Source organism: Sminthopsis crassicaudata, chromosome 5, assembly GCF_048593235.1.
Source record: "Sminthopsis crassicaudata isolate SCR6 chromosome 5, ASM4859323v1, whole genome shotgun sequence".
NCBI lineage: Eukaryota > Metazoa > Chordata > Mammalia > Dasyuromorphia > Dasyuridae > Sminthopsis > Sminthopsis crassicaudata.
In genome coordinates, this window is record NC_133621.1 from 109,526,236 (window position 1) to 109,549,017 (window position 22,782).

The window sequence follows — 22,782 nt, forward strand, 5'->3', positions numbered from 1 at the left end:
AGTTATGAACTAACTACACTAAATGACTTCATTTTCTCTGTACTTTTTCCCCTCTAACCCTTTTTCTTACAATGAGTCTACTCCAAATTATAGACAAAACAACCATCTAACAACATCAAGGGAGGGATTTCTTTCTTTACAAGCATTTCCCTCTCAGGATCAATGACATAAGCCAATCAAGCACATAGAATGAAAAAGTGTGCACAAGAGTCTGCACAAGAGTTTGAGCCAGGAGCATTTTCTTTATCATGAAACCCAGCAAATTCGCAAGCAGAAAGTGACAGATCCTGAGGCAGTTCTCAATAGCTGCTAAATGAAGTAATATGTCTTGATGCAGTGTGATGGTTGGCACTTAAATAAGGTTATCAAACAATTCACTAAGTAGATTTTATCAATACTTTCTTTATTGGTCTGGTCTCTAACTTGGAATTCAAGCTGATAAAATCTGATTATGTAGGCAGAGGGGAAATGTGCTGAAAATACATCACAACTTATGAAATGTAATGAGTTAGGCCAGTGGTCCCTCCATATTAGTACAGGAAGTTCTGCTATAATGTGAGTTTCAACACTTCTGAAGCAACTGATACATTAGGAAATATTTTGAGAAAAATTTGACTTTTTATATGGGAAACATCAAGATGCAGACAACTATACCACTTCACAGTAACTCATAAGCTGCAGCCATTCTATGGCCGCTTCCATAAGCACTCCTTGAGACTTTGTAGAGGTAAAATGCCATATTTATTGTGTATTTTCTAGCATAGTAGCAGTTGGGAACAGAGAAGAGTTGGCCCACAACACTCCTACTCCTTTTGCCACACTCTCTGGCTTCGAGCTGTGGCCTTTCCTGCCTAACTAGCTCCTATGGCCCAGGGTGCAGACACAGTAGCAGCCCAGGGTTATAGATTCATACACTAATTATTGTAGCATTAATAAATTTCTTAACCATTTAACATTTATAAAACTGTGTGATTCTTTTCACTTCATTCCTATCTTTTAAAAAATACATATACATATGTATAAAATTTATATGTTATTGATGAAGTTTTTGAGCATTGCACCCTAACCCCATCTTCTCCATAAGTACTCTGATATGTACTGTTTGATTTCACATAATGTGGTACTTTTGGGGAACATAAGTTTTATAGCAGAACAGCTTATAATCTGCCTGCAGGGTCCAGTAGAAGTGTGCTGGAAAATCCTATAGTTCTTTTTCATGATGAATAATTAAAAAAAAAAAAAAAATTAAGTTTTTGCGGTACAATAGGTCCTGTACTAGGTGCTAGTAATGATAACAAACAAGTCAAACCATCTTCAAGGAGCTCATATTCTAACAAGGCAAAACACACAGACAGACATAGACACAGAAGAGTCGTATTTTGGGAGAGGCAATTTTGATTTAGGTAGCCATATGAATGTCGAATGCAGCCACAAGTAATGACCTTTTTTCCAAGAAGTTTGATTTCTCTTTCCAAAGTAGGTGCTTACTAAATATTTATGAAATTGAATCTTACAAATCATAGATATTTTCTAGCTAGTACTATGTCTCAGCGTAACAAGTTCTCTGTGTTCAGTCCTTGAGTTATTAAAAATATATATTTCTTTTTATTGAAGAGGCAGCTTACCATAGGGAAAAGAACACCCAAATGAATATCAGAAGAACTAGTTTATGCTATGTGCTTTCTAAAAGTGTACACATTAAAACCTTCAGTTTCATTATAGGAAAATTAGTAATACACTATCTACACATCACAGAATGCTTGTGAGGAAAAACGCTCCACAAATGTGAATTATGATTAGCCCTATCTCTATCACTCATTGGCTATATAACTTTGGGTGAGCTACAGAATCTCTATAGGTCCCTGTTTTCACATTTATGAAATGACAGGTCAAGTAATAATCTCTTTATCTCAGCTTTCTCATCTATATTAATGTAGAGAATGCACTAGGTAACAAATACCCTTTCAAACCTAAATCTATGATACTATGATTACTCAAGTCCTTTAGTACCCTAAAATTATATAACTTTGTTATTTGTCTTTTCAAAATATCTTAGTATAACTATTCTGAAAATGGACTATAGTTTCAGAACATAGCTTTTCATCTATGTATCTCCTTGTTCATACTATTCATCCCCTTCTGTATTTGATTCTTGGGTATATTTAAAGCATATTTTCACTGTCACAAGCAATCAAAAGTAGAGATTTAATCAAATGGAATCATAATCACTGAAGTTAAATTTGCTTGCTTCTCTCGATTGCTTTGATTCAAATTAACCAGTCATCTAAATTACTGACAGGACCTTCCTGATTCCAAGCATGTCCAGGTGCTACATGCGCTGCTTGAGAATGGCTACAAAAAGCCACAAGGGCAAATGCTTCTTGACTTGACCTCAACACTCCTCTTCACCAATTTTTCTTTAAATGAAAATAACCAATTTTACAAATATCTTAAAATTCATATCTTCAGATAAGAAAAGAAAAATGCTTATTGCAGAAAAGAAGGATGGAACAAGTTTCATGCTTGTTGTAGTTCTAATAGGGAATTCTTACCAAATGTCTTTTAGGTATATGTTTTAAGTTCACTCTATTGCTGTCCCTGAGCTGAGGAAAGAAGGGATATTAATACTACTTGTACTATTCTGTTTTCTGGAGGTCTCTAGAGCAGCCTTTGTTTCAGTAAAGTAATCACCACAAGAATAGCCAGGCCAAATCCTTTGTTGTTTCCTTGCCTGGGGCCTGGGCTAGCTTGGTCTCAGTAGAGGAAAGGCAGGAGGACAGGCCTGTCACCCTAGTGGTGTGAGATGGAGTGAATCTCTCTCCTTAGCTCAGAGAGCTTGAGCTCCCACCTCCAGTCCTCTGTCTTCTCTGAGTCTGACCTTGGCTGAGTTTGTCCCGGCTTATATGCTCCATTATAATTAGATCACTTACAGTTTACGGAGTATAAACCAATCATTATATCACTAGGGAATCATTATTTGGAGTAAGATTAAATCAATCTTACTATTGAGAACTAGAGAGACTATTAATCACTACTTGTCTTATCAATTCCACTGAGTTAGCACCTTGTAAGAATCCTTGTTTTAAGTACAGAGTTGGCCCATAGGAACTATTGCCCTGTTTCTTCAAGGAAACAAAGTCAAGACAAGAAGCATTTGTTAAAGAAGCACTATATTAAGCACTAGAGATACAATGAATGGCAAAACCACAGTCCCTGCCCTCAAGGGGCTTACAGTCTAAGGGACCTTATGGGAAGTAATCACTAAGATATAAAAGATATGAAATTCTATCTGGGATGGGATACAAGAAAGATCTACCTTATTTTGAATTGGATTCTGTAGTAAACCTGATTATTGCAAAATTTAATGCACCTCTGCCTAATAGCTTCCATTCTATGAAACAATGTGTTCCTTGACACTAGTACACCTTAAAAGGTGGATTATCAAGGTTATAAACACTTTTCTTTTAATCTGTTGCTGAGAAGCATGCTAACTTTACAAACCTAGGGCAAAGGAAGAAGCATAAAGGAAGTTACTTCTCCAAACAGAATAGGGGAGACTGGGATGTAGTCTACACTATTCTTATTGATCATAGTAGAATGAGAAACCTTGTGACTGTTTTACTAAAATTCAAAACTTTATATGAATAAACTATATCCACAGTAGTTCCTTGATCTTTACTATCCTATTAAAAAAAAAAAAAAAAGGAAGATGCCAATAAAAGTTTGCTGTTATTTGTACTTAATAAAATTAAGGGTTTTTTTTTTGGTTTGGTGAAATTGGGTTAAAAGAGGGAGGACTGTGATCATGGTTTCTCCTTGTCTTAATATTTATTCATTATTTCTCTCATTTCATGATCCAGAATCAATGTCACATTCACTGGAGTTGCAAAATTCCCTTTTTTTCTTTTTAAGAAAAACAAAATGTGTGACATTTTCCCAGATCTACAGTAATTCTCTAGTTCCCAAAAAACTTTCATAAATCACTGACAATGGCTCAAACTATAATTCATGGGGGTACAGTGACCTCTAAGATTGCTAGAAATTCTCTAACCATTTATTTATTTTGAGTATCAACTCCCTATCAAACATTTCCAATCAGTTCTTTTCAGTCAGAAATATTTCCAATGTAGATCACAGCTAAAATGTCATTGCTAAAATGTCATTCACTGAAGTTCTTTGCACTAGTTTGCACTAGTTCTTTGAAATAATTAATTGAACCCTAGGAGAAACCAAACTATACATTCAATGACAAAATTAAGGCCACATGTGCCATATTTTCATAATACAATACGAGAATAAAATTCCTCCTGAATAAAATTATCTTATAACTAAAATATCCTTTGTTTCAATGCTTGAACCATATTCTATTTCTACTAATTTCTAATTTCTACTCACCTCTGTGCCATTTACATTAAAATACAATTATTTTCAAAAATTAGGATTACTCAATTATATATTTTCTTTTAAGCAATATATTTTCAATTTTTAACTAGTCAATTTTTGATACAAAAATAATATACTTTAATCAAACAAATTATTTCAATATTGAACTTTAATAATTCTATGATATCATTGTGAGTAGCCCCTCCAATCAATACTGCTCACAACTTTTTCATACTTTTTGTCTAGTTCTTGTGTATGCCTTCCCATGAACCTTTTAGAAAGGAACAACCCATCACAATAAAACCTTTCTACTCTATCTTTAAATATGTTGAGGGTAGTAATGTATCCCCTCTAGCTATTCATTTTTGTCTCTCATTCTTACTGTGTGACAGATCTATCTTGTTTTCCAGTGACCTCTATCCACAATAATCTAATCCTGTTTTTTTAACTCCTAATCAAAAAACTCATCACCAGGAAATGAGCCTCAAAGCTTTCAGTTTGTTTGATTTAAACTTTCAACTTGTTTGTAACTCTTCAAAGAGGAGGTTTTAATTTGCTTCTTCAAGGTTCCTAAGAAGTTCTGGAGTATCCCACCTGATCTTTCTATATATAAATGAGAAATGGATTTCTGCTCATATCAGGTAAAGTTTTAAACCACCTTATCCTGCAATCACAATATCCCTAATAGTTCCTATATCTTTAGTCATTCAGAGTTTAAAAAATAATAATAATAAAATAAGAAGAATGAAATCCCCTGGCTCTATGTAAAAATCTAATACAGATCTCTCTACAAGTAGAAAAGAATTTCCTTGGTAGCCACACTATTCATTTATTGAATTCCCCCTCAATGAATGTCTAATCAACACTGAATGGGTTTCTTTACTCAGGTATAGCAAAACTCTGGCTCTTTCTCAAAATGGTAAAACTTTTTATTTTCAGAAAATTTCAAAATACATTTCAAGAAAACAAGTGATTTCCTCATGCACACACTAATAATGCCTTTAATTGTCTAGTCTACTTTCTCCATTTTCTATTCTTGGAAGATTATATTGCACCGATAGGATAAATCCTTCTCTCCCCTACTTTTAAATCCTTTCTCAAGTTACCCTTAATTAAGTAATAATTTTAGAAATAAGGGCTCTTCCAAAACAGGAAGTGCCAAAGTTGCTAGACTTATGTTGAAAACAAAATAGTAATGAGACAGCTAAGCTTAGAGAAACTGATATTAGAACTGTAAAGTCAGAGACAGGGCCTTTTGGGGACAACAGGAGGGAGGTGGTTGTGGCAGCACTGAGACAGAAACATCATATATGAATGTTTATTTTCATAGCAGGAACAAAATACTAAAATTTCTTCCAAAAAAGACACTTGTAGTTGAAAGATGGCTGACAGAATCAGGATGGCATTGAAGCAAAAGGAGAGAGGGAATACTTCTGCTGAAAACAGGGAACAGAAATTTTTAGAAGCAAACTACATTAATGAGTGATTCTCCTAACTTGGTGAAAACTGGTTGAAAAAACTATTCTGCCTCCAATGGAATTCAAAGCAAGATGATTCATACCTTGCTCTCTTATGCGTTTCCAGAAAACGAACATGCAACATTAACTCCCTTTACATAAAGACAGATGCAAACATGGATGTAATGCATCACAACCAGATTGTATTTAATGAGATTATGTTCTACAATGATTCCCTTAGGGAAAAATTACTATATTTGGATCTACTTTGAGGCTGTTTCATAGGTGGAAGTTTAAGGGTTTTGTTTTTCATGTGTTGTTCAGTTTGTCTAAAGGCTAAAATAAGGAAAGAATCATTCTTAAAGTGAGAGATTACTAACAGGGTTCCTTTAGCTGTATTACAATGTGCCAGATTTAATTATTTATAAAAGCAAGGGCTATTTATCCACACAAGAAACAAAATTGATAAACCTAAAAAATCATGAATATAAGCTTCTCACAACTATAATTCTGACAGTGTAGACTAGCAAACTAACCTTAAATATCCATTATTAGTCAATTCTCAAATCAAACAAGCAGACACAATCCATCAAGCTAAACTGGGTAATATCATAATACTATAGGGGACTGAATCGAAATGATCAGTTTCAATGGAAATTCTGAAGAATTTAAATTCTTATCTCTCAGAGAAAAATGTACAAGCTCTCCATTATTTTATGTGTTCACAGGTTTTCTGATAACAAAGATGGGAGTTGTACATTCTACAAAATGGGGTCATATTACGGACCAAAACCAAGGTAAACAATTTGTTCACTAGTTAGTGTCCAATGTGTCCTACCAATAAGAGCCATCTTAAATACTGACAAAACTAATAAAAACTACTGCTGACTCATTCCTTGTACTGGAACATTTATTACTTCCTGGGGCAGTCTACTGAAAATCCACTTGTGAAAGATACCATGTTTTGGAGGGCACTGTAATGAGTTCTGTGGAAAAGCTATCGATCTATGTACCTCTGTTTTATTTCCAATATATGTTTTAGTAATGTATTTCCCTATGAAAGTTCAATGCAATTACCGAGGGACTTGGAGTAAGAGGGTAAACAGTAAGCCAATGTATGGGAGTTTTTGTTAATAGGGAAACAAACAGGTCTTTGCCAAAACTCAATCAATAGGTTGGGAGATTGGGAGAAGTCAGGGCAGTGATGGGAAAGCAAAATCAAATTTAGAATCCTTTTTCAGCTTCTCCTCATTACAAAATGAATGATCTAAGTTGGGAGTGGCCAATACTGATTACTATCTACTACCAGTAAGTTATTAATTAATTCAGACTTTTGAAATTTTATTTTATTTTTCAGCCCCTTTTCCTACCATTTTAATTACTTTTCTCTTCCACCTTCCCCCCCCAAAAAAAAAGGAAAAGAAAAGAAAAAAGGTTTTCAGAAGAATTAATGTCTGAAATAGTTTTAACAATATTCAAAATAGTAAACCAAAAATGTGAAAGGAAGAAAAATTCTGTTTCAAAAACTTGAGTACTTAATTAGAAATTTTAGGGAACCTGGGCTTTTAAACTGCATATATGAATTTAAGAAAAAGAAATATTTATTTATTTGAAGTCTCACAATTGAGAAGCTAAAACAATCCAACTCAATAGCATTTCTGAAGTCCTTACTAAGTGCCAAGAACTGAATAAGAAGAGATGCAAAGACCATTCAGTACTCAACTAGCTTGCATTTTCTTAAAAAAGGTTACAATGAGACAATGACAATTAGATATTACAAGCTGACCTATACCGAGAGGAAATTAACCCCTCCTTTCCACATACTTAAAGACTTTCCAGCAAACAGGATCTATTCTGCATTTAAGGGTTCTTTTATTATTATTTTTTTAATCTCCTTCCCCTTCCCATGCCCTTCCCCTTTCCTTTTTCCTTCCTTCCTCCTTCCCTCCCCCTCTCTCTATTTTTCTTCTCTCCTGTTTGTTTTTTGCATGGTTGACTCCAGGATTATACATACACTCCCAGTCTCTCCCAGGGGACTTGGCATTAATCAGGGATAAAGGTACAACCTAATTAGGATCTGCATTTTTCCCTTGATGTCTTTTTCTTTTTCCCTATACAACAGGATTGTCTTTCTAAATCCTGTTAACTATATTGTGTAGCTGAAGCTCTTGGGTCTCCTATTGATAGATTCCTCAAATAGCTTGGATCTTGGACATATAACACTTCTTAATTATCAAAGAGGACTTAATTTGGTTATTTAGGGGTAGAATTTATTTTGTTTTCCAAATGTACAGCCTCCTTGATTTCATCTACAAACAAGATGATTGGCTGGCCCACATGCAGTAGTTTTCATAATTATTACTTTGGATATACTGTGAGAAATAATGAAATTACAGAATCTGAAATAGAGAAGTAGCCTAAGAGATTATAAAATGAAACTCCATAATATGAAGGATTAATCTAAAACCAATAGAGAATGCAAATTAGTGGCAGACATTTAGGTAAAATCAAAGTGTAAAGACCATTAGATCACACAGATTCTCTTGCTTGATGAGGACTTCAATAAATTCATTTTCTGGCCTACACATACATACCTTGGCTGGTTCTCCAAAGAAAGGTTCTCCCCTCTCTGGTAGCCATTGTCTGCTACCTGAGTCGTGGACCTCTTAACAATTTGCTTTAGTTCTTGTTCCAGCCGTTCCTTGATAGCCTTAACTGTTTCTGGGATCTTCCTCAGTTTGGCTAGCCCCTTGATAAGAATGCCCATAAAGAGGTTACTATTCTCTTCTGGATCCAGCTCCAAATCTTCCTTGATGTCTTGCAGGTTCAATTCTCTGACTGAAAACACACAAAATACCAAATGTAAAAAGTAGAGTATTCACACAGAGGTAATCTCGACAAACAAGCTGGTTATTTTTCCATATTTCTTTAGAAGGAATAAGGTATGAACTAAAGAAGATATTGCTCCTTAAAAATATGATAACATTCATATCCCTATTTGCATCATCTCAACCAATGAAGAATGAAAGGCAGAAAACATTTATTACAATTATAGAAACAGCTGGCAAGTATGCCACGGGGAATCTTCAACTGCCTACCAAGCCACTTCATTAGTCTTGTCAACAGATTAAGAAAATTAAGCATTCTCAGATAGACAGGAGGGTCAGGTGGATGGTTTTGGGTCAGGTAGACAGTAGTGAGCAGGCCCACCTTTCCTTCTCTCTTGAACTCTGCCTTAGCCCTCAGCCCTTCCAAGAAAGGGAGCAAGTAGGCTATCTGGGAAGTGGGTAGAGACAGGGAAGGGATATGGTATACGAATTTGGTCTGAGGATCTTCTTGCATTTCCTATGATCCCATGATGAGTGGTGATCATTGTTGAGGGTAGTAAGGTTGTGATGGCGAGGTACAGCAAGATGGGAAGAGGTAATTTGGGGGTTAGGGAAAAGAACAATCGATTTTTTTAAATTACCTTTTGTTTTGTTTTGGTTTTTTAGTAAAAAATATAGAGGGGAAAAAAAAGAAAATTAAGCATATTCACTGTAAGCTTTGGAGAAAAGTCAGTAACCTAAATTCAACTAATAGATCGGACCTGAGGACATTGGATATTTTTTAAAACATATAAATAATTAAAATTTAAAATAGCAAAGAAAATACAATGGAAGAGCTAATTCTCAGTACACCCTAGGTCAATGGACTTCAGAAAGAGAAAAGCTTTCAGGGAAGAGAAATAAGAAAGTGGAAGTTCTTAAAAGCCTTTTTTTTGTTTTTTGAAAACATATATGTAGAACAAATGATCTCACAGCTTTGCTGATCCTGATGAAAGAGTTCTCTGAATAATAACTGTCACTAGTCAAAAATCCTACAGTAAGATTCTAAGTAATAGTCTAGAAATAACAAATGTCTTTCCAGAATGAACAAAAAAGAAAGTAGTAAAGAGTGAAAACTGGAGTCTTTTTCTCCAACCTCCCTTCAGTAATCTATTTGGAAAGCCTCAGATTTCTGAGGCTCACAGAATGTATTATTTCCTTTAAAAGAAAGTTTCATTGAATTGATACCTTTTGTCTTGACACAGTAGTCATTTCTCATCTCTTCCTTTCAATACTGGATCTTTTCTTGTGACAAAGAAAAATAATTAACCAAAAGCATCCAATAGAGATCATAGCTGACAATACATATGATGTTTTGTAATATTAGTCACTCAGTTCTCTGCCATGAAGGAAAGCATATGTTTCATCAATTTTTCTTCAGAAACTTCATTGGTTTTTCCATTCCTCAGAGCTCAACCTCCTTTTAGTGACTTACACTGTTGTATGCTTGTGAAACCTGCACCGTATACAAGCACCATGACATGACACTGAATCACTTCCATTTGAATTGTCTTAGGAAGTTTCTGAAGATCACCTGGCAGGAGAAGGTACCAGACAATGAGTCTTTTCTTAAATTAAATTGCCAAGCATTCTAATTCTACTGCAGAGAGCACAACTTGTTTAGGTTGGCCATATTGTTCGAATGTCAAAAGCATGCTTGCCAAAAAGATTATTTTATGGAGAACTTACATGGCAAACATTTATAAGATGGTCATAAAAGGCAATATAAGGACACTCTCAAGGTCTCTCTTAAGAATGTTAGAAATGAATGTATTACATAGGAGACACAGGCACAGGATTGCCCAGCATGCTGTGCCCTCATCAAAAGATTCTGTACTCTAAGAGCAAAACTTAGAAATGAAATAGCTCAGAAGAAACACAAGATGTGCAATGTTAGAGAAGTCACCCCAAATGTTTATAGGGACTATTGTGTCCAACCTGTGCCAGAGCATTTTGAGCTCATATTGGTCTGATCAGACACAGTTAGACATGTTGTAATTCAAATCTAACATAATGATGTCATTTGGTCCTCTCTAAGAATGAAGGACACCAACCAATCAACCAGTGACTAACATTTATACAATATTTGCAACGCTGCAGTTATTGTGTATCTTCCTTCATCTCTTTGTTTTATTTATTTTACTTAGCATTAGTTCATACAAATTTTCCCATGTTTTTTCTGAATTCCTCAATTTGTCATTTGCCAATCAATGGGCACTATCTTTCTTACTAATTCTTTGTTTACCTCTTTCTTTGGCTTTCACGAAAGCCAGAAAGCACAAGACTATAAAAAGTAAGCTAGTCTATTTAATGTAATGGGAAGGCATTGAAATCTATTCACTGAATATCTCAAATATATAGGTGAAAGTCTTTGTTTAAGTAAAGCCCCTAAAAGTTTCTATAGTTATAATGGTTCTATGGTACTATAATACATTTTTATTCTTGTTGCCCATAGTAAATAAACATTTACCCTTGACTTATTTATTTACCATGTATTCATGCCTTGTAGGATTTTTAAACATGAGTCTATATCAGGGTTATCTTTTTTAGACAGCAAAACCCTAGAAGGTACATTAATTAAGTCTCTCCTATCATAATATGACAACTTAAGAAACGAAGGGAATAAGAATTTATTAAAGGCTTACTATGTGCTAGACACTACACAAATTATAACATTTGATCCTTACAAAAACCCTAAGAAGTAGATGTCTTATGATCTGCATTTTATCCCTAGGAAACTGAGGCAGGCAGAGATTAAGAGATTTGCTCAATGTCACAAAGCTATTCTTCATGAGTCTACAAGCTAATATGAAATGAAAAAGTCACAAAATAAATGGTTACATCTACTGGCAATACCTGTGTTTTCCCTCTTGCAATTTATTAAATCAGAAATTCCAAAAGCTTTTCACCAATGAAAAAATGAAGGAAGGAAGAAAACTGAAATGAGAGGCTCCAAGTCGACTCTGACAATGACAGGCTCCATCCTCGTGACCTTGTGATGTTAGCTGGGGTCAGGCCTCATTACTTGTTCTCTTCCACTTCAATTAGTCTATATGGCCTAATAGAGAGGGCACTATGTTTGTAGTCAAAAGGTAAGGACTGAAATCAGAGCAACACTGGTCACTCCAGAGCAGAAGGCTACAAAGGGTGAAAATCAAGGGCCCTGCCCAAGACAACCTGGCGTAATACCTTCTTGTAAGCAATACTTATAAAACTGTCCCAATTCACCAAACATTTAATAGCTTACTGCATCTGGAGTACCAGAAAATAGTAAGTTTAGAAATTATATGAGTGAGGGAATCAAAAAACTCAAACTGTAAAAAACCCTCAAGGTTATCAGCCCAGCTCTCTCATTTTATACACAAACAAAGAGAGCCCAGAAAAATTAAATGACCTTCCAAAGGTCCCAGAGGTGGCCAGAAGGAGGGGCAGCCCTGAAGCTGAAAATCTACAGCCAGGGCTTTTTCTACTGGAACACATGGCCACCGAGGTCCCTCTCACAGCTTCCATTAGAGTAGGTCACAGAACAAGCACTCTGTTCCCTCTCAAGATGTTAAAAGTAACACACAATTGGAAAGTTCTCACTTAATAATATTCAATCAACAAGTATTAATTGAAAACCTATTTTGTGCCCAGGCACTATGCTGAGCTCTGGGGACAAAAGCAGACTGGGATGGGGGTACCAGGAAAGACTTCATGCAGAAAGAAAAGGACTTCAGCCAAATCCTGAAGGACTTAGGACTCAGCTGAGGTATGAGAGCATCCCAGGCAGGGGGATAGTTGGGGCAAACACTCTGTGCAGCCAGGATGGGGCCCTTTGTGTGAGTAGCAACAAGAAGAGCAGCTTGCCTAAGACCACAGGAAAAAAGTCATGTACCTTCTACTATACCATATTCCTCCAGCCCCCCTCTACCTGAATGGTCATGTTCTTTTTTTATTAAAGTTTTTTATTTTCAAAACATATGCGCAGATAATTTTCAACATTCACCCTTGCAAAACTTTGTGTTCCAAATTTTCTCCTTCCCTTCCCCCTGCCTCACCTTTAGACAGCAAATAATCCAATTCATGTTAAACGTGCAATTCGTCTATACATGTTTCCACAATTATCTTGCTGCACAAGAAGAATCAGATCAAAAAGGAAAAAAAAAAAAAAAAAAAGCAAGGAAACAACAAGCAAAAAAAGTGAAAACACTCTTTTGTGGCACACTTAGTCCCCACAGTCTTCTCTCTGGGTGCAGATAGCTCTCAAGGGTCATATTCTCAAACAAGGTAGTCAACAATAGCAAATAATGCAGAAAGGGTAAACTGAAGAAGCTGGGAGCTTTAACATATGAATGGAAGCAGCTCAAGTAAATGTAATCATCAAGAGCTCCACTATCCCATACTGTACCAGACCATCAAGAAGACAAATTCCATCTCCCCAGAGTTTTAAGACATATTCTCTCTCATTCTATATGAAGAGAATCTTAAGTATCTTGGACCACAAAATTCTGAAGATAGAAATCCCATCTTAGAACAAGGTTTTATGAAATAAAATGTAAGCCAAGATCACAGCTGTGAAAGAAGACAGTTAAATAAGCACTGTAACAAGTCATTTGATTTGTGTTCTCTAAAGGTTTTATTATTGCTTAACCTTTGCCAAAACCAAAAAGAAAAGAAGCAAGGCCTTCAGTTTCATTACAGTCATATTCACAGTGATCCCAATAGGAGTTTGAATAAAATGAATAAAGAAACCACAAATAAAATGCCTGTGTGCCCTGGGAGTAATTGCTCAGTTTAAATGTTTCAAAGGCAGTTTGCCAAATGAAAAAATATATTGTGGGTCCAATGATTTAAACCAACAAATTGCTACTATTACTGGCTTTCCCCCACACACTTTTCCATCTTTTCCATTCAATTTATGTTTGAATTACTCTATCTAAATTAGACACTAGTTTCCCCCTCACATTGCAAACACAATATCGGACAAGACAATGCAAGAGAAAACCCTGATAACTGAATGAATTGGTTACTCTCAATGAAAAGTCTTAGAACTCTGCAACAGAATAAGACATCTGAAAAAGGGCCATTTTCATACAATCAAGATTTTCATTTAATTCATAATAGTCTAGAAGAGCTATTCTGTCATCGGATCCCCAGTTGAAAGATATCCCATAAAAATGTCTCTTGTAATGGATGACACCCTCATGTCTGCTCTTTCATACTCTGAGGAAAAAACTTTAAGGCCTCTTGTTAAAAGTCCAGCTTGTAAAAGCCACTATTTATTAGACTACCTTGTATAAGAGTAAGCTTTGTGGGCTTACTCTTCACTACTAAAAATGATACCAAATTGCTGCCATTTATCATAGTATATTTCATTAGTCCCATGACTGTACATGTACCCAATAAAATGTTATACTGTTCCTTATATGATTTATGGCATCCCAAATTATACCCTTTTGTTGGCACTAATCCTCTTAGATAAGGTGATGCAGATTAATAGGATCTTAAAATCTAGGAATTTGATGAAAGACTTCACCTGCTTCAATTCCAGTCTCTAATCCATCCACATTGCTATGTGAAGACAGTTTTAGATAGAGCATGAGTCACACTGAAAATTTTTTACCTTTCTTCAATGCCTCCTCTTTCATTTCCTCACAGAAAAATCCAGGAACACCAGTCTGTAAAGCATATATCTCTTGGGAAAAGAGGACTTATTTTACGTAACTCCACAGATAACTTCCATTATGGCCCCCAGTATGGTGAACCATCATTTGGAGCTTTCAGAGACTTTCATGATAAAGAGAAAACAGATTGCTAAAACTATAGAATTGTTATGGTCTCTACCAAAAGAATCAAAATTAACTGCAAACTTTGAGGGTTTTAAAAAAATCTTACTATCAAAAGAGAATAGAAGCTGCCTTATTAAAAAATAGATAAGATATAACCTGCAACAAGAAAATTGGATTTACACACATATATTGTATCTAGGTTATATTGTAACACATGTAAAATGTATGGGATTGCCTGTCATCGGGGGGAGGGAGTAGAGGGAGGGAGGGGATAATTTGGAAAAATGAATACAAGGGATAATGTTATATAAAAAAAAATTACTCATGCATATATGCTGTCAAAAAAATTTATAAATAAAATTTAAAAAAATAGATAAGATAAAAATACTACCAGTTAACTAAATTATGCAGTTACTGCCACTATTATCATTTGAAATTTGGTGTTCGTACTTTTCATTTGCAATGTTTCCCAATTATTTTTTTATCAATAATGTTTTTTATTTCACTTGGCAGCTTTTTAGGATTTTTAAATAGAATCATTTGCTGTGGCTTAGCAATAAGTATAATTGATGACCTGTCTGAGCTAAAATGTGATGATCTACATTAGAAAAAGGCATTAGTTTAACTAACACCTGGGAATAACAACCTAAAGTAGGGAAAGAAGCTTATTTAAATCTAGAAATAGATCTTTGGTCTAATTCTAAAACAATATAAGGTTGCAAATAGAATAAACTCCACTATATGGTAAAATACTTTGCTTGATTCACAAAATAGAAGCAAATAAAATTACATAATAATATGTTTTTAAAAAGAACTAGTTAATTTGGAATATTTTATTAAAAATATTAATGAGAAGATAGTAAAGAGAAAAGCTGTTATTTTATTTATATATACTTTTCAACAATTAAAAAATGAATACTGTGTAGCCCCTCTCTCTATGGAATTATTTGGGGGAACTGCTTCTATTTATACTTCTCTAAACTCTCTATAGGAATGGCAATATTTTCCCCAACACTGTATAAAATGAGACACTATGAGTATTCATTCCTTCATGGATGAAAATACTTGTATTGCTTTGAAATAGGAGAGAGGTACTCAACAAAGACGGGAAAAATGCATACTAATGCAAGTCAGTAAATGATACATATAAATATAAAGAATAATTTTTTAGAATTTTCATCTGGATTTTAGACACCCTTATATTTCTTGGTAGAAATAGCTGAGTGACACAATGGACACAGTATAAGGTCTGGAGCCAGGAAGACTTCTTTTCTTGGGTTCAAATCTAGCCTCTAATCATTTAACTCTGTCTACCTTAGTTTTCTCATCTGTAAAATCAGATGGAGAAGGAAATGGCAAAGACCCCTCTTGTATCTTTGCCAAGAAAATCCCAAATAGGGTCACAATAAGTTGGATGTGACTGAAAAACAAATATATTTCTTTGTACATGAAGTTGCAAGTTTTTATTAAACTTAAAGAGGCATAAGAAAATTTTATCTCAAAATAAGGGATCATTGAATAGTTACTCAAAAAAGTAATATACCGATTACTTTATAAAAATATGGTTATTATACATATGAAGTTTCATATCAACTAAACTGTCATATTTGTCTGAATCTAAGATACCTCATCCACTTACTATTTCAGGGGCAATTGACTTTACAATTCTATCCCCTCTTTTTTCCTCCAAGACTTCATTTCTCTCAAATCAAATTCTCTTACTTCTCTTTAGATTTTCCCTCCACTTTTTAAAAAACATATATCTCTAAAAGATGCCTTTGTATCATGGGGTCAGGAGGAGAAATGCTTTTTCTCCTACTGATTAAATGCTTCCTCTTATGACAAAGAAAAGCAAAGAAGCAAAATAGTTTAGCACCATGACCACATCTGCTGGAGTATATAACATTCTGCACTATCACCACCACCTACCCCTTCTCCCATCCCCTCCACCCCCCACAGGTATCTTCTTTCCTAGGAGAAGGATGTTTCATTTAATAAGACTCCCAGTTTTTTAAAAATATAGAATTTGGCCTTCTCTTAGTGGCTTTTTTATTTCTGTTACTCAAATCAGGCTGTATATTGCTCTCCTTTGTTTTCAAATATGCACATGAAAGGGAAGGGGCAGCTAAGTGGCACAGCGGATGGAGCACCACCCCTTGAGTTAGGAGGATCTGTGTTCAAATCTTGCCTCATACACTTACCTTACTAATTGTGGGACACTGGACAAATCACTTAACTCTGATTGGCTAAAAAAATAAATAAATAAAACATGTATGTGTGCCCCATGTCTGAAAAAATCTTCTCTTGACCTACACCCTTCTATCCACTACTATATTTTTCTTCTTCTTTTCTTTTCTTTCTTTTTTTAATTTAATTTAATTTTTATTTTATTTTATAATTACAACTTTTTTTTAATTTAATTTTTATTTTATTTTATAATTATAACATTTTTGACAGTACATATGCATGGGTAATTTTTTACAACATTATCCCTTGCATTTACTTCTATTCAGATTTTGTCCCTTCCTCCCCCAACCCCCTCCCCCAGATGGCAGGCAGTCTTATACATGTTAAATATATTACAATATATGTGTGTAGAACCGAATTTCTTGTTGCACAGGAAGAATTGGATTCAGAAGGTAAAAATAACAGTTTACACTCATTTCCCAGTGTTCCTTTTCTGGATGTAGCTGATTCTGTCCATCATTGATTAATTGGAATTGTATTGGCTCTTCTCTATGTTGAAGATATCCACTTCCATCAGAATACATCCTCATACAGTATCATTGTTGAAGTGTATAATGATCCCCTGGTTCTACTCGTTTCACTCAGCATCAGTTGATGTAAGTCTCTCCAAGCCTCTCTGTATTTCTCCTCTTGGTCACTTCTTACAGAACAATACTATTCCATAACCTTCATATACCACAATTTACCCGACCATTCTCCAATTGATGGACATCCATTCATCTTCCAGCTTCTAGCCACTATGAAAAGGGCTGCCACAAACATTTTGGCACATACAGGACCCTTTCCCTTCTTTAGTATTTCCTTGGGATATAAGCCCAATAGTAGTATGGCTGGGTCAAAGGGTATGCACAGTTTGATAACTTTTTGGGCATAGTTCCAAATTTCTCTCCAGAATGGTTGGATTCTTTCACAACTCCACCAACAATGCATCAGTGTCCCAGTTTTCCCACAGCCCCTCCAACATTCATCGTTATTTGTTCCTGTCATCTTACCCAATCTGACAGGTGTGTAGTGGTATCTCAGAGTTGTCTTAATTTGCATTTCTCTGATCAATAGTGATTCGGAACACTCGCATATGAGTGGAAATAGTTTTAATTTCATCATCTGAAAATTGTCTGTTCATATCCTTTGACCATTTATCAATTGAAGAATGGCTTGATTTCTTACAAATTAAAGTCAATTCTCTGTATATTTTGGAGATGAGGCCTTTATCAGAACCTTTAACTGTAAAAATGTTTTCACAATTTGTTACTTCCCTTCTAATCTTGTTTGCATTAGTTTTGTTTGTGCAGAAACTTTTTAATTTGATGTAATCAAAATTTTCTATTTTGTGATCAGTAATGGTCTCTTGTTCTCCCTTGGACACAAACTCCTTCCTCCTCCACAAGTCTGAGAGGTAAATCATCCCATGTTCCTCCAATTTATTTATGATTTCGTTCTTTATGCCTAAATCTTGGACCTATTTTGATCTAATCTTAGTATGTGGTGTTAAATGTGGGTCCATGCCTAGTTTCTGCCATACTAATTTCCAGTTTTCCCAGCAGTTTTTGTCAAATAATGAATTCTTATCCCAAAATTTGGGATCTTTGGGTTTGTCAAACACTAGATAGCTATTTTTATTCACTATCTTGCCCTGTGAACCTAACCTATGCCACTGATCAACTAGTCTATTTCTTAGCCAATACCAAATGGTTTTGGTGACTGTTGCTTTATAATATAGTTCTAGATCTAGGTACAGCTAGATCACCTTCACTTAATTTTTTTTTTCATTACTTCCCTTGAAATTCTCGACCTTTTGTTGTTCCATATGAATTCTGTTGTTATTTTTTCTAGGTTATTTAAATAGTTTCTTGGAAGTCTGATTGGTATAGCACTAAATAAATAGATTAGTTTAGGGAGTACTGTCATCTTAATTATATTCGCTCGGCCTATCCAAGAGCACTGAATGTCATTCCAATTATTTAAATCTGACTTTATTTTTGTGGCAAGTGTTTTGTAATTTTGCTCATATAATTCCTGACTCTCCTTTGGTAGATATATTCCCAAATACTTTATACTATCGACTGTTATTTTGAATGGAATTTCTCTTTGTATCTCTTGCTGTTGGATTGTGTTAGTAATGTATAAAAATGCTGAGGATTTATGTGGATTTATTTTGTATCCTGCAACTTTGCTAAAATTCTGAATTATTTCTAATAGCTTTTTAGCAGAGTCTTTGGGGTTCTCTAAGTATACCATCATGTCATCTTTCTTCTTCTTTTCAAAGGGAGGCCTCATCAGTTGTTTCGGCTCCTTGGCCACGGTCCCTGCCTCATCATCTCTCCTGCTTAAGTCTTACACCTATTTCTAGCACCTCAGAGGAAATTGGCTTCATGTTTTTCATCTTTATGTTCTTTCACCAGCTCCTGGCTTTACAAATTGTTAACCATTTCCATATACTTTCTGTCCCTCTACACTGTCTCACTCTATCTCTCAAACCCTCATGGACAGAGATAGCCACACCTACTGAGTGACCTCCCTGGGGAAACTCAACTTTTATGGGTCTGTTTCCTTAAGTGTAATATAATATGTAAAATATAATATGATTTCTAAGATTCTGTCTCTAAATTTATGATCCTGTGATTTTTCTCCTTTTTCTCCTTTGTTAAAAAGGATCTTTTCCAGGGCACAGTCCTTAACTTTCTACTTCAATTTTACAGAAGATCCCTATAAGATCTAGAAGGTCCCTAGTTGATCTGAACCATTTCTTGTGTTTCCAAGATCATGACTTGATTTTCAAATCTACATCTCCATGCCTGAGTACTCAGACAAGTTCTCCTTTCAAATTCTCAAAAGTCTACTAGACCTTTCCATCTGGATTTCCCACTGTCACTTTAATCTCAGCAAAACAAATTCAAACTTCCATCATCTTCCACCAAAACCAGTACTTCATCCTGACTTCTTTCATATAACTATCACATTCTCATGACCTCAGGTTTGAAAGCCCACCCTTTTCTGAGAATATATTTTAAAACCTATTGCTTTTTTCCCCATACCAAATCAGTACTCAAATCTCATCAATTTTTCTTTCACAGTATTCACTCACTTTCCTTTTCACCCCAATCTAATCTAGAGTCTTTTCTAATCCCTGGACAACTACAAAAGCCTCTTAACTGGTCCCACATCACCTCCCGTTCCCTCAGTATAAAAAAAGGCTGTATGTCTCCAGGTGATTAATTTTCTAAAACTGCCACTTATATCATATCATACATTTGCTCAAAAATCTTCAAAGGCTCCCCACCAAGAGGAAAAAATTCTTGTATAGCATTTGAAGTCTTCCCCAACTTACCTTTTCAGTCTTCTCACTCATCACCATCCTACCTGAATCATAGTTCCAACCCAGTCTCTTCTCTGTCTCATAAACATACTAATGCATACTTACTGCCATGCCTTTGTTTATGCTAATTTCATAAAAGAAAGGCCTAAATTTCTAGCCTTATCCCATTCATCATTTTTATCTATTCTCACTGCTTCACTTCTAACTCTAAGCCTTTCACAGCCCAAGCCAGCACAAATCTAGGCCATAGGGAGGTTTGGGATCTGGAAAACTCTATACATCCACTTACTGGTAAACCTATGGGGGCAAACACTTTCTCCATTTAAAAACAACAACACAATTTCCATATTAAAAAAAAAAAAATGTATTTCGGGTTTCCCAATATTTCACTATGAATTTGCTTCCCAAAGAAATAAATTTTTAGCTTCTGTGGTATTACTATTACAATATGAAAATTGTCTTACGTTGTATGTTAAAAAAAAGTTTTTGTGAACTATTGTGAGACATAAATATATAAAATTCAGTGAGTAAATATATACCAAGTTCCCCAAAACTGATTTCACAGATAAATTTTCCAGAATGCATTCCCAATCAGTAAATTAGAGGTTGCCTACATGGGAGTTCAAGTGCTTCCAACTAATTTACTTTTTAAAAACTCCCTATTCCATGATAACACCTTTAATTTAATCACATGACAAAATGCCAGCCAAATATCATTTTTATTTTTAATTTCTCCAATTTATCTAAAAAAAGAATTCTAACTATTTGCCTTTAACTGAACTTGGAATTTTTGTTTTGTTTTTTCCCTATTTTAAAATTTTTTACATACAACAGTATTTTGTTTTTTCCACAGATACAAGAAAATTTTTAGCCTTTATTTTCACAAGTCATATTTTGACTTCCAAGTTTTTCTCCCTCCCTTCCCTTCTTCCAAAAAGATGAGCAATTTGATCTAGTTTATACAGGTGCTATTATGTAAAGCTTATTTCCATATTTGTAACAGGTGTGAAAGAAGAAACAGATCAAAAGGGAAAAAAAAAAACACAAGAAAGAATAAAGTAAATAAAAAGAAATATGCCTTGATCTGCATTCAGAGTATCAGTTCTTTATCTGGATATGGATAGCATTTTTTATTGTATTGTCAAGAATAGTAATATCATTTATAGCTGAATATTTTACAATTTTGCTGTTGCTTTCTACATGGAAGTCCTTCCAGGTTTTCTGAGAGCATCCTGCTCATCATTTCTTACAGCATAATTAACTGAACTGTTGTTGTTGTTGTTTTTTTAAATAACAATAACAGTTAACATATAGAAAGAGTTTTAAAGTTTGCAAAGCATTTTAAAGAAGTTATTGTATTTGATTCTTTCAACAATTCTGTAAGGCAGGTGCTATGATTATCTCCATTTTACAGATGAGGAAACTGAGGCTAAGAGAATCCAAGTAAATTGTTCAGGATCACACACCTTAAAAGTGTCTGAAGAAAGATTTGAAATCATGGTTTTACTGATTGCAAATCCTTTACTGTATTTTCTATATCACCTAGCTCTCTCTATCATCAACTCTTTTTTAATATCTTTGTAAAAAAAAAAAAATTCCAAACCACAGACAATTACATTCTACATACTCTCTATATACTCTTTCACTTTCCTCTATTAGCTTTGACCTACCTTTCCAGTTTCATTATCATTAACTCCCCTTCTTGTACTCTACATGTCAGGAAAACAGGATGAATTGCTGTTTTTCACACAGGACAAAAATCTCCCACTTCCAAGTTTTTGAACTGACTGTCCACCATACCTAGAATACCCTCCTTCCTCACCTATACTTTTTGGAGTCCCTTAAATTCTTCAAGAATTACCTCAAGTATCATCTTCTGCATGAAGCCTTTCCCAATTCCCCCAGTTCCTAAAATAGCTCCCCAAATCATCTTGCACTTATTTCATATATATTCTGTAAGTATTTATATATGTACATATGGTCTCCCTCATTAGAATGTAAGCTCCTTGAGGGCCAAGTTTGTTTCATTTTTATGACTATATTCCCATTACCTAACACAAAAACTCCATATTGACCAATGGGTTGAATTTCAATAATCTCTTTTAGTTTGCCAACTTGGATTTCTACCAATATAGACAATGGTGCCATAGAAACCAAAGTAGAGAATAAATAAGGTGTAATTACAAAGAATGGAAATGAAAGAAAATAAAAGTACATGAAAAACTTGAGTAACTGGAAAATTAGATACTTACCAGTTGAGTTTCCAGGAGTACCAAATTGAGAAGCATCAAGAAACTTTCGAGGTGTCGGCATGTTTGTGACATCAATCAGGGGCACTGGGGAAGCATCTTTCACAAGAGAGCTATAGAAGGAACAGAAAGAATCTGACTTTAGCACGTGCTCCAATGTTTTCAGCAAACCTTGGTTTAGGTCTTTTGTCAAAACTGTTCTTTATACAAGATATTCTTCCCAACCAGTGTACCAAATACCTCTCCTTTCATAAGATTACTGATCCTTTATCAATGTTCACTCCATATTTCAAGGTTCACTCCATATTAATCCTATTCTCCTTTTCCTAAGAAAACCAAACCTTTATTATTTTTTAAATGACTGCCTTTCTACATTGTGAGAGATACAGTTAGGTGGTGCATTGAATAAGGCCCTAGGCCTGAAATCATGAAGCATCAAGTTTAAATAGGTTCAAATTCAGGCTCAGGCTTGCACCAGACATACAATCCTGG

At 34.8% G+C, this 22,782-nt stretch overlaps 1 protein-coding gene across 1 annotated transcript in view; it reads right to left on the reverse strand.

Annotated features, from left to right (window-relative positions):
• The window catches only part of EXOC4 (exocyst complex component 4), a 911,913-nt gene that overhangs the window by 807,329 nt on the left and 81,802 nt on the right, over positions 1-22,782 (reverse strand). The window contains 2 exon segments of the mRNA XM_074267888.1: positions 8,435-8,678; positions 22,294-22,403. Of these exon segments, the coding sequence (XP_074123989.1) occupies positions 8,435-8,678; positions 22,294-22,403 (354 nt within the window).